Here is a 12,602-nt window from a genome sequence, read left to right as displayed (position 1 = left end):
TACACAAGTGTACGCATTTGCTCTCTTTGAGGGATTTCATTAATTATAGACTTAAGGCAGGACATGAAAGAGCTTATGAATAATGCCACACATGTACTTTAATTGTAAGATTTTATCCCCTGTCAGAGATGAATGTTGTTGGTTCAAAAGACCCGGTTGTTATAAGCATTCGCCTTATTTGGCAAAGCTCAGTGGGATGACGTAAAATTGGCTTAATTTACCTTTGTTGATTTAGAATCATGTGACAGTGAGGAGGTGGTTATTGTCCACTCATCGAAATCCCCTTTTTGATATACAGGCTTCTTGGCACTACTGAGAGGTTTAAATTCAGTGTGAATAAATGCACATTTTATTCACTGAATTTTCTAAAGCCTGTGTAGATTTGCAATGCGGTGTGTGTTTTTAAAAGCTGCTGAGAAATAAAATGTTAAATTTGTGTTTTTTGTTAATATACCATTTGAGAGTCTTTGGGTGTGTGTCACTTATAATCATGCTCTTCCCTTCTACCCCTCATTGCAGGACCTGCTATCTGATTTGGTTGACTTCTGCGCTGCTGGATATAGTGTGCACTGATATTTGGCCTTTAGATCTGTACCATGGAGTCCTCCTTATGACATGTGGTTCGCATGGAAACAGTGAACACAACGCAAATGATGTTCAGGTCAGAGGGTCTGCTCTACATTTGCTGCTAGTCCCACTCTGACCCCACCTCAATCCCCTCCTAACCCATTAGTCTCTGTGATGCATGTGATGAGCTGCATCCCTTTTGGCAGAGAGGGGGAGAGCTACAGAGAGGTGGACGATGATGTAACCATGCCAGTGCCTTCTTCTGACTCCAAAAGTGCCCGTCTCAATGCTCCTCCACCTCCTCCCCCACCACCTCCACCTCCACCTCCTTCACCAGGCATGGGAAAGCCTGAGTTAGGACTGAAACCGAAAAGGAGAGTAAGGAGTTTCTATTGGAAACCAATCTCAGAGGAGAGAGTGCGGGAACGGGGCAAGCCCAATCTGTGGACCCTGGGCCAAACTGCTGGCCAACAGCAGTTCCAGATCGATGTCCGGACCATTGAAGAACTCTTTGGCCAGGGAGATGAGACACAGTCACCTGTAGGAACTGTTGCCAAGATCAGCAGAGGAGGGAGGGGCTCTATCAAAGAAACCAAAGAGGAAGTAGGTTGAATATTTGATTTTTGTCCTCTGTGATGTAAATTCCTCTGTAATATCAAATAGGTTTGTAGACTTCCTGTGAATTCAAGTTCTCATTTCAGTTCATTCAAGTTCTCTCTTCTCCTTGAAGGGCTGGGTAAGAGAGGTAAGCTTTGAAACAAAGACAGAAAAAAAAACTTCCCTAAAACTGTATCTCTCTGTTTTTTTAGATCACCATCCTGGATGCTAAGAGAAGCATGAATGTGGGCATTTTCCTCAAGCAGTTTAAAAAGTAAGCCTCACTGCGTGACTCTGATGTGATGTCATAAAAGTAAGGGTGGAGCAAGATCTCTGGGCTAATGGGGCATATAATCTTTATATCTCCATATCCACCATGAGACAAAAAAACCCTCTCTTGTGTAACCACATTAATGTCTTCCAATTAAAGAAATCATGCAGGTACTTTGGATTTTATTGCATGCGTCTTCACAAATGCACATCCCGACTTTCTGAAGGACATGTGCGTGATATGTCATGTTCTAACCCTCATGCGGAGTGTTGGTGATAAACAGAGGCAAATACAATGACATGCTACAGAACGGCAAACCTTCTGCCCTGCTTCTGAAAGTCTGATTGGTAATATTGGTGCTTGTGAAGACTTAGTTCTTTGGTTCACATGAAGGTTAAGTTTGAGATGGCTGAGTGGGTTATGAGGGTATCAAGGTTAGAGGGTATATGGTTGGATTGGGTTTAGAATAGGAGTGTAATGCTTTGGATCTGATGTTTGGATGTTAAGGTTTAATTGGTTACAGAGTAAAGTCTTGTGCTGATGTTCCACTGAAGGGTTAAGATTGTGGTTGGTGGTTTATGACAGGTTTCAGGTTGAAACTGATTAATCATGGTTTACAGCTGGAGTCTGGAGTCAGTGTAGCAGTTTGAATAGAATGTAGCTTGGATTAAAAATTTTCCTTAGTGTTTGGCTTTAACTTTTTCCCCTATATTTAGTTTTGGTTTGTGTTTCTTCCAACGTTTTATTTCATATTTCTCCCAACTTTGAATGACTAAGTTACTCACTCTCAAGTCTCCCTCTTGGTGTGTAATGTCTTTATTTATCAGATAGGGCAATGATTAGCATAATACAGCTGAAAGAAATTGTAACTAAATTTACATCTGATACATCTGAAACTAAAATTGTAAAATGCAGAAATTTCCCATTAAGTCCTAAGACTAGACACATATATTTTCTTATGGCCACCCGCTGAATCTGTAGAGTTGGGTAGGCTATTGAGGAAATCGAACTGATTTTTGAGAATGATAATTAACAGTTAAAGTTGGCAGACGCTTGCCTTCACAAATCAAATGCTGGTTGGTAGCCAGGCTAATACATCTCAATGATGAACTGTCATCAATTCCAAATAAAGAGGAGGAAACTGTTTAATCCTATTCTCCACACCTCAGAACACTCTCAACTCACAGACATTTTTAAACAGCTTAATAGTAAACTTGGTCAGAGAGAGAGAGAGAGAGAGATCTTCACAGTCTCTCTGTTTGATACACTTAGTTTGTACTTTAGCATTTACCATTTTTGGAACAATCCTGCTCTAAATGTATCTGTCCAGCTGGAAAACAAGTGCCCGACGTCCCACAGTGACTAACATTTACACTTTCTGAAGAGATTCTGTAAGTGAGACATGATTATGGAAAACGTGAAACTAGGTCATGTTTAAATCTACGTAGCTGGGCTAATGTTTACCAGGCTTGGGTTACAGTCTGATCTTGTGCATTGTTCAAGGGCGCTTTTTTTCAGAGTAAGATGAAAATGAGGGATGTGTGACTGTATCAGCAGAGGGGACAGCCTTAGTCACGGTGACGTTGCTGATGGAGGCTGCAAGTTTATTCACGGTTTCTAAATTCTGTTCTTCGTCGTTACCCTCAGATTTAATTTCCATACGCCATGAACTCCACCTCAGCTTCTTAAATGCTTTACTTGGCGGATATGTTTTATGAACACTGATAGGATACTTATTTCTAAGGTGTTTCACTCCTGTTTTCCAAGCCTTGTCCTATTGTTTCCTCAATCAGTAATAACTAGCCTGTGTGTCTAAGGCCATTAGAGTGTGGAGCCTAAGACTGTATCTAAAGGTTTGTGCTTGTTTTTTTTAACAAGTACGGTGCAAATATTGTATAACTCTTTTTTTTTTTTAACTGTTATTCTTCATTAGTCTGTGCCTCCAGCATTTGTATTTAATATGGGAGGCTGTCCTCATCCAATATTTAATACCACATTAAGTGCTTTGAAACGAAATTATCTGAAAGAGACAGACATTGCTGAACAGTTAAATCTGAATCGATTTGGAAAGATCGTCCTCAGGGGTTGAAGCACAGTGATGCAGCTAAGCATGTTAATACGAGATAAGCCTGTGATGAAGTCTGTGTGTGTGTTTGTATGTGTGTGTCATTCTTCCTCTTCTCCTTCAGGGCAAAATCAATCCACATTGATCGTGGCTTCACGTCAGGTTGCTTCAAGACAGCGGTTGGCCTGGGGCAAGCTAAGATCATTGGTTTGTTGATATGTTCTGAAGGAGTATCTGGCCACACATCCAAGAATTGTTTCTGTGCTGTCTGTCATCACTTTGAAATCACATTAGTTTTGGTTTGTTTGAACTTGTATGAAATATCGACTCTCTTATTTAACACAAATTATTATCGTGTTTAGATCAGTCAGATTAATCTCATAAAGTTCAATTTATGACGGTCTGTTTTTAGCACGTTGTTGAGTCGTCTGCATGAATCTGAATTTCCACACGTGTTCATCACAGTTGTCTCTCTGTTGGCAAAACAGGACAAGATGTCCAATCTGTGGCTGATCAGTATGCAGGTGCCACCAGTTTCTTGTTTTATAAAAACCACCTCCTAAACCGCGTTAGACACTGCTTCTCCTGATTTCCCCTCACCCACTACTGAAACAGTCATCCAGCAAAATCACTTTCAGCGGAGTTTAAAGTAAAATAAAGTTAGAACTGGGATGTTTATGATTTTATGTTATAAAGTGGTGAAAGGGGCCTTTCATGAGAAGTGAGACAAAGCTATAATCTTCCAAATGTATATTTCAAATATTCAGGTTGCATTACTGCCTTCTTGCTGATACCAATAACCTAAAGGCCAAGGATGACACTGTTGTGGTAACCAAATATCACATTGTTCAAAAATTGGGTAGTATTTTTATCAGTGGCTGGTTCTCTTTTTTTAAGTGATATTGTATCACCATGATGGAACTCTCATTAGATATCTGCTTCATACCATATTAAATAACAAGGCAAGAATCTAAGGCACATACAGTATTCGGTAACTTGCTTTTTTCTGTTACAAACATTTACTCTTCAAATGCACCTTACTATTCTCATTGTCATAGTCTGGTCATTTTATGGTAATGCACTGGTAACTGTTGTATCAGTGGATCCTACCTGACAGATTCTTGTTTATGAGCCTACTATGAAATTAGGCCATTAGACCACTCATCCTCCACAAGTCCTGGTTCTCTTTGTTCCTCTTTTTTAACTGTGAATCTGGGTGACACTCATAAGGATACCTCCATCTGAAACCTGCTGGTGCAAATCCTCATAAATTCCCCTATAATCCCTCAGAGACACAAACTGTTACCCGTTTGTCTGCTCCTCTCTCTTTGTGAAGGCAAATGGGATTAGCTGTGGGAAGGTTTCCGTTGAATGGTGAGCTTGTGTTTAATTGCTGGAACCCAGCTGTGATTTCAGGTTCTTGGGTTGCAGTATTAGATTATGAAACGGTTGTTATGTAAGACGGCTGGTGGCATTAAATCTTAACTGATTCTGACACGTTGACACTTCTAACACTTCTGTGCTTTAGTCATATATATGTCATGATTGAGATCGGAGATTAAGTCAAAATGGGTTTTTTTTTTAAGTGGGTTTAGGATAATGATCAAACGAAGTGTTGGGATCAAGATTTGTATTCAGGATTCAAGTTTAAGAGTTTGAGTTTTATTGTGATTGCATTTTTGTAATGACCAGTGCATTATGACCTTTTAGAAGGAAAATGTGCCTTATGACTATTGTCATGATGAAGTATTAATGCTGTAGGAACCTGTGCTTGCTCAATTACCATATGCTGCAAAATGTATCTGTGTGTTAGAACAATGAGCATTTATTATGAAGAAGACAAGGCTTCTGTGTGTCTGTAACACCTGGGAGTGAACACCAGGCATCCTGTGCTCCATGAGAAAATTTATCTTGTATATCTACACACATGTCCTTGGACTTGTTTGCCTCACTCCATGAAAAGCTCTGCACTCCTTAACCTCAGTGATAACTGTGCCTCATCTCTGAAGTGTGCTTCTCCCGTGATCATGTAATAAAGAAGAAATGATTCATCACATCTGAAGTTTGTTGTCTCAGAGAATTAGCAACTCTCATTACAGGGGACTCGGGACTCCAAATTTCCCTTACACCAGAATTTGACTAGATGAGTGGTCAAATTTGAATATTTTGAATATGTCCTTTGTTCATTCCTTCATTCATTCATCCATCCATCCATCCATCCATCTGAATGGCTTAGTGTACAGATATTATTTCATATGAGCTGTCCTGTCCTTTGATGATGCAATGAAAAGGCAACTTGCTGTCACTCTGCTTTTCATGTTATTAGAGAACATTAAAACCATAGCCTTAAGGTACAAATCATTTGTTACTTATTATTTTTTTCCTCTCAGGCCAAATCATTCCATTGTTGAGGACATTCGCTATGGCAACAGTGAGTTGTATGGGCCAGAGTCTCTCAGGGAACTGCTGAAACTCTTACCAGAATCAGAGGAGGTAATGCATCACAACTCATTTCTCTAATAGGTTATCACTTTTTGTGTTCAGTCAGCTCGCTGACTGGGTCATTGATGGATTAATGAATTTAAAACCTTAAGGTCTTTTGTGAAAGTTGCTTTATTGGCATGCTGAATAATCGGTGGTCTTCTGTACCAGCTGAAGAAGCTACAGGCTTATAAAGGAGATCCTTCAAGATTAGCTCTTGCTGATTCCTTCATGTTTCAGCTCACCCAGGTGCCCAGGTGAGTACACACACACACACACACACACACACACACCATGTGATTGTATCACTGTGATACACACACTGAGAGAAAATAAAGACCGCATTACATGTTTAGTCCTGACTATGAGACTGTGGTAGCCAACTGAGTGGTCTAAGACATGTTCAGGTATTAACACCTCCGTTTACTTAAGAAACAGTGTTGACCGGTCTGGTTCTGCTGAGCTAATGATGAGAAACAAGGTTGACTAGTGTAACTGTGTTAGTCTGGTCATGAGAAACAAGGTTGACTAGTGTAACTGTGTTAGTCTGGTCATGAGAGAGAGATGGTTGACTAGTGTAACTGTGTTAGTCTGGTCATGAGAGAGAGATGGTTGACTAGTGTAACTGTGTTAGTCTGGTCATGAGAGAGAGATGGTTGACTAGTGTAACTGTGTTAGTCTGGTCATGAGAGAGAGATGGTTGACTAGTGTAACTGTGTTAGTCTGGTCATGAGAGAGAGATGGTTGACTAGTGTAACTGTGTTAGTCTGGTCATGAGAGAGAGATGGTTGACTAGTGTAACTGTGTTAATCTTGTCATGAGAGAGAGATGGTTGACTAGTGTAACTGTGTTAGCTCAATGATGAGAAATACGTTTGGCTGTAAACATATTAATTAAGTGACTAGGAACAGAAACGACTGGGACACAGGTGACAACTGGGCTCCGTTGTTCTGTCCTGTCTGTCAGTTTTGAGATTCGGATCGAGGCCATGCTTCTGAAGGAGGAATTCCTGTCGTCGTGCTCAACCATAAACAATGACATTGATGTCATCCAGGCGGCCACTAAAGGTAACCTGACACCCGCTGGTCGCTGCTCTTCTCTTTTCTCTCTTCTCTCTTTCTTTTTCTTTCTACATCTCTCACGCTACCACACGTAAAAAATGAAGAATGACCCACATGTTCATTTGCGTGCCAGAAACTATAGAGAGTGTTATAATTCCCATGAGTTGGTTTTATTCTGATGAGAAATAATGGACTATGTGCTATGCTATTATGAGTTATTGTCTGAGCCGTGAAGACCTAGGTCCACTGAGTCAGACTGACTTAAAAGTATCAAAGATTAAAAAGCAACAAATTATATTTTGTGCTTAAGCCATCACCTCATTACATGCAGTCGTTAGCTATGTGGCATCTCTCAACCAGGTGTTAAATATCCAGATTTGTCATACTTTACTGCCTCAAATTAAAACACGCAGTTGCATAAAACTGGCATTGTATCTGCAGTTTTATTTTATTTATTTTGGTTTTCTCAGTATATACTTTGTTCATTTGATAATTTATCTCACACTCTTATATATACCTTTTAGTTGTCATTGTTTTGATTGGCGGAAGGGCTTGTCACTAATCGCTACGGTGAACAGTGAGTATGGCCCATCCAGTAATACAGACACTGTCACGGTCTTATCTCAGTGCAAAGCACCTGTATGACCTTAAGCACAGAGCTACAGAGCAGCCTGCGAAGACATATCCATTTCAAAGGCTTACCATGCAGACATTATTTCTGTAGACTTGAGTTGTATTATAAACGTGAGCTGAGAGATACTGAGTTTCAACAAACCAAGGCTCCAGACACTCCAGGAAAAGCAGTATTGCCGAACTATGCGAGAAGATGACTTGTTCTGCTAATTCACACATTCTCCTAACCTCTCGTTCCTTCTCTCCCTCTCACTCTCTTTTTTTCACACATATACATCACAGCACCCTTTCTGACTGTGTCTCTCACTTACAGTGTGAAATCTTGCTGACACACACTGCTGAACACCCTTTGATGCTATATATGTACTTTTCTGGTGTCACGGCGTATCTAAAGATTGTTTTTCTCTCTCATCTCATCTCTACTACATAAGTGGAAAATTACATGAAGGATTCGTTGTGATTAAGATTAAGAATGCATTTTTTTTTTATTTACCACAACATTTTGACAACTGGATTAATGCAGCCTTTGGCACTCTATAATGTCATCGTTTTATTGATGTCTGTGCTGATTGTCATTCTATTTTACACAGAGCTGATGAACTGTAAGGAGCTACATGCTGTCCTACACTTGGTGCTGCAGGCAGGAAACATCATTAATGCAGTAAGAACACATACATGCCCACCCTTCACTCTCTCTCTCTCTCTCTCTCTCTCTCTCTCTCTCTCTCTGTGTTAGGTAAGGTAAGCATACTAGTTCAGTGCAGGACTCTTATCTTTTTTCCTTCTCTCTCTCCCTCTCTCTCTCTGTTAGGTTAGGTAAGCATACTAGTTCAGTGCAGGACTCTTATCTTTTTTTCCTTCTCTCTCTCTCTCTCTCTCTCTCTCTCTGTTAGGTTAGGTAAGCATACTAGTTCAGTGCGGGACTCTTATCTTTTTTCCTTCTCTCTCTCTCTCTCTCTCTCTCTCTCTCTCTCTCTCTCTCTCTTTCTCTCTCTCTGTGTCACAGGGTGGATATGCAGGGACTGCTGTGGGCTTTAAACTCTCCTCTTTGCTCTCACTGGCTGACACCAAGGCCAACAAACCAGGCATGAACCTGCTCCACTTTGTGGCTCTGGTGAGTGTGTAGACATGCATGTGCATTTATTGGTTAATATGCCTGTGACAGAATGAAAGAATATTTGTCATCTACATTCGCATCATCTTCCCACAGGAAGCTCAAAAGAAGGACAAGCACTTGCTGTCATTTCCTGAGAAGCTTCAGCATGTCCAGACGGCAGCAAGGTGAGAGCCCAAACCACAATACTGTCTTAACTTCTCCATCGTTTGTCAGTATTATATTCCATCTTCACTGAAATAAGCTATTTTTCTTTCTTTCTTTCGTTTACTTTCTCCTTCACTCTCTCTCTCTCTCTCTCTCTCTCTAGGATCTCAGTGGAAAACCTTGAGTTGGACTGTGAATCTCTGTGCTCCAGGATTCAGTCTGTCGAAAAGAAGATAGAGAAAGACACTGATCTACAAAAGCAGTTCAGCCAGTTCTTACAGGTGACTTGATGACTCCTTATTCATCACTTTTTTTCTTTCAGGTGACCTGGTGTTCCTGAGACCATGACTCATTCATACAGTCCTAAGTTTTAGGTGTACACACAGAACATTATTTATTCAGTCAAGAGTGAATGAGCACCACAACTCAGAATGAGCACTGTTAAGTGTGACTTGGCACATTCTCTTGAAATAATGTTCTGTCTTAAATCTTTGCCTCTGATCTAATGCTGCACTGGACAGGCACCTAAGAATTTATATCCACATGCATGTATCAGTGTTGTAATCTGCTCAAATCCAACGGTTTTCACTTCTATTCCAGAGTTCAATGAAAGCCTTGGGCAATATGAAAAAGCGTAGACAGGAGTTACGGAAAGAAGGAAATGCTCTCATTGATTTCTTCTGTGAAGACAAAGAGACTTTCAAATTAGACGAGTGCTTCCGCATCTTCCAGGACTTCTGTGTCAAGTTCAGGAAAGCCGTAAAGGTAGAAACTTTCTTGTCCAGTCTGTAGTCTAAATTCTGGAAGCTATTATTGACCTATTGCAATTAATAATTTCACATTTCTTAAATGAAGGTTTTATGTCATTAATACATAGTAGACTTTGGTATCTATGTACTAATGCTTTCTAAACAGATCCAAATGGATCATTTGTTTTGACTTGCATTGCCCTCTAGTGATCAGAAATCAACACTGCAACTTCTAAAAGCTGTAAAATTCTTCATATAGCTAACCTGTCAGTCTTTCCATCTCTGTCCACATCTGCCCCTCGTCTGTAGGACAATGTGGAGCGGGAACAGAAGGAGGCAGCTAAGCACAAGCGTCTGAAAGAGCTGGAGGAAAAACGCCACTCGTGGTCTGGAGGGGAAGATCAGAGCGGAGTGTTTGGCTTACGCTCCAGCAGTGAAACAGATGTGGAGGGGGCCCTAGCAAGGGAAGGGCTTTATGATCTCCTCAAACCCTGTCCACTCAGCCCCCAGAGTCCTCTGGGGCGTTTTGGAAGCCTCCGGCGCTCCCGCCAAAGCTCCACAAACGTGGACCGTGACCTGCAGAGCTACCTGGAAATGAACAACGACCTCAGCAGAACCGACCCCGCCAAGCCCCATGTTTTCTCCTCCTCGGTGAAAAAAAGGACTGCAATGTTTGACAGCCCTCCCTCTGAGCTGACGCTCACACGTCAGCGCTCCCCCGTCATACGCACATACTCCCCCACACACAGCCCATTGTCCAACAACAAAAATGACATTAACAATACCTATAAAGAACAGTATGACAACAATAACTCAAAGACTGTGTCTGTGGACACTAGGGATTCCAATAAAAATGTCATTGACAATAAGCTGGACAAAAGTATCACCTCAGACTCATTTGCACATCTTCCCTCCACACAGATGAATGTGAATGTGGAGAGACACACCCTTGTACCTGGTCTCCAAACCTTTGACCTTGTTAGTGCACCTCACGGTCAACATGACAATGATGAGGAGTGTAACCATGACAACGTATATATAGCAAAACAGTTTCAAGTTGTGGATCTAGAGGTGGTGAAGGAGAATGCTAGAACACCAACTTCAGGTACTTGTTCAGGTATCACATGCACTGACGAATGGAAAGAGGGCACAAATGGAGATTTGTGCTCTACACAAAAGGAAAACGAGGAAAGCGGAAACGTTTCCGGTGCTTTGACTCCTGACCCTACATTGCCGGTGGATACAGGAGTGAGCCTCGCAAATGAGTCAGAGGAGAGTCAGACAGAGTGTACCTCCGCTAGTCAACTGAGCGAGCAAATGTCAGCATCAGCCCTGATTCATGAAACCTCAGAAAATGCACCCTCCACTGAAGACTCAGACCCTGCCGAGTTATCGCCACTTAAATCTAATGAGGCACCAGAGTCAAAATCTACCAGTGAGGCGTCAGGTCCAGGATCCACCAGTGATGATTCAAAGGGCAAGACTGATGGTGAAGTCTCAAGATCTGTGCCAAGCACTGTCTCTCTGGATGAGAACAGAGAGAATGCAGCAGCAAACTCTGTTGGAAAAGCCCCCAGCAAAGCTTCAACCTCCAAACCCAATCCGAAACCGACCACCTCCCCTAAAATGACAAGCCCTCACCAGGTCCGCACCCTTACCCCGTCTGAAAAACAGGACATGCGCAGGGTGGTTCCCATCACCCGCCTCAGTCGCTCTGGAAGCTCTGCCAAAAATACAGACAAATCTACCACAGACCATCAAACCCCCCCCACCTCACACAACTCCAACTTTCAGCGTGAACCTCACAGAACAAGCCTCCGTGGCAGCGCCCAACACGCCCAGGTTGACCAAAAGCCATCTGCACGTAAGCCAAGTGCCAAAGCGGTGCGGAGCGCAACACCCAAACCCCCCCCAGAGGAGAAAATATGCCGTTCCACCATGCGCGCGCTGGCAAAAGCAGCTTCTGAGGCCCAACAGAAGCTCGCAGAGCGGAGCGTTTCTCAAACCGCCGACACCAGCCCCGCGTCCTCTCTCTCCCACCTCCCCGGCTTCGCCCGCAACACAGTCTCCTCCACCACACGCCTCGCCAAGCAGCGGGTTGCCCCCGGCAGCGCCCCCGTTACCGCAGCCACTTCGCCAAAAGCCTCTCCGTTCCAGCGGACCGCCTCGCTCAGACAATCTCGAAACCGAGTGACCCCGGAGTCAGGCTCAGAGTCCTCTCAGGGCACGTTAAACAGAACAGGGGTCAAACCCTACGGCAATGCTTTGTCCCCCGTCATGCATAACCTTAGGAAAAACAGCGGCAGTTTATCCGACAAGTCGGGCTATTCCCGAGACTCGCAACATGACAAGCCTCTCAAACCTATCTGGAGGTAGAGGGTCTTTTTTTTTTTTTTTTTTAGAAAAATGAGAGACAGCGAGGAAATTACTATTACGAAAGGCAAGGTCTAACTTTCTAAAGTTTAGAATTTTATTTTTATGGCTTATTTAACTAAGTAGTGCCAATAATGAATAATCTTTTCCAAAACTGTGGCTCTTCAGTGTAAGTGTGTTAAAATGGTACTTATCTCCTCTTTTTTGCGGCCATGGTTTAGATTTATATGACAAAATCACTTAAAAATGTAAATGTGTGTAACCACTCTATCCACTCTTTTAGAAAGTATATATTTTGACGAGGGGCTTTTGTGATGGGCCCTACTTTTTGGCAGATTTTGGCCAGGGGGTTTATTATGTTCCCTGTTTTGGCTGAGACTTTCCCTTATGCCTTTATTTCTTTTAGTTTGTAAAGTTTATCATATCAGAACATTTAAAGCAGATGAGACAAGACAGATAATATTTAAGTAGCAATGTTTCAGATCTTCTGAGATGAACATTGTTGTTATTTAACTCTAGAAAGTACATGTAGTTAATCACTTTT

General features: G+C 42.0%; 1 protein-coding gene across 1 annotated transcript; it reads left to right on the top strand.

Moving 5' to 3' along the window:
- The first annotated feature begins 667 nt into the window (after positions 1 to 667).
- Positions 668 to 12,061, top strand: LOC115812493 (FH2 domain-containing protein 1-like). The gene is made up of 11 exons (XM_030774973.1): positions 668 to 1,170; positions 1,377 to 1,438; positions 5,891 to 5,993; positions 6,153 to 6,238; positions 6,948 to 7,048; positions 8,266 to 8,336; positions 8,682 to 8,789; positions 8,886 to 8,956; positions 9,100 to 9,217; positions 9,537 to 9,701; positions 9,995 to 12,061. The coding sequence occupies exons 1-11, from the start codon at positions 742 to 744 to the stop codon at positions 12,059 to 12,061; spliced, it is 3,381 nt and encodes a 1,126-aa protein (XP_030630833.1). The 5' UTR covers positions 668 to 741.
- The last annotated feature ends 541 nt before the right edge of the window (positions 12,062 to 12,602 follow it).

Source organism: Chanos chanos, chromosome 5 (genome assembly GCF_902362185.1).
Source record: "Chanos chanos chromosome 5, fChaCha1.1, whole genome shotgun sequence".
Classification (NCBI taxonomy): domain Eukaryota; kingdom Metazoa; phylum Chordata; class Actinopteri; order Gonorynchiformes; family Chanidae; genus Chanos; species Chanos chanos.
The sequence above is the reverse complement of the archived record's forward strand: the minus strand, read 5'-3'. Positions and strand labels throughout refer to the sequence as shown.

Bases quoted from the DNA above. Each gene is read 5' to 3' on its own strand.
- LOC115812493 (XM_030774973.1), top strand. From the start codon at position 742: ATGCATGTGATGAGCTGCATCCCTTTTGGCAGAGAGGGGGAGAGCTAC. The intron at 5,994-6,152 runs GTAATGCATCAC...CTTCTGTACCAG, and splicing joins TCTTACCAGAATCAGAGGAG to CTGAAGAAGCTACAGGCTTA. The intron at 8,957-9,099 runs GTGAGAGCCCAA...CTCTCTCTCTAG, and splicing joins CATGTCCAGACGGCAGCAAG to GATCTCAGTGGAAAACCTTG.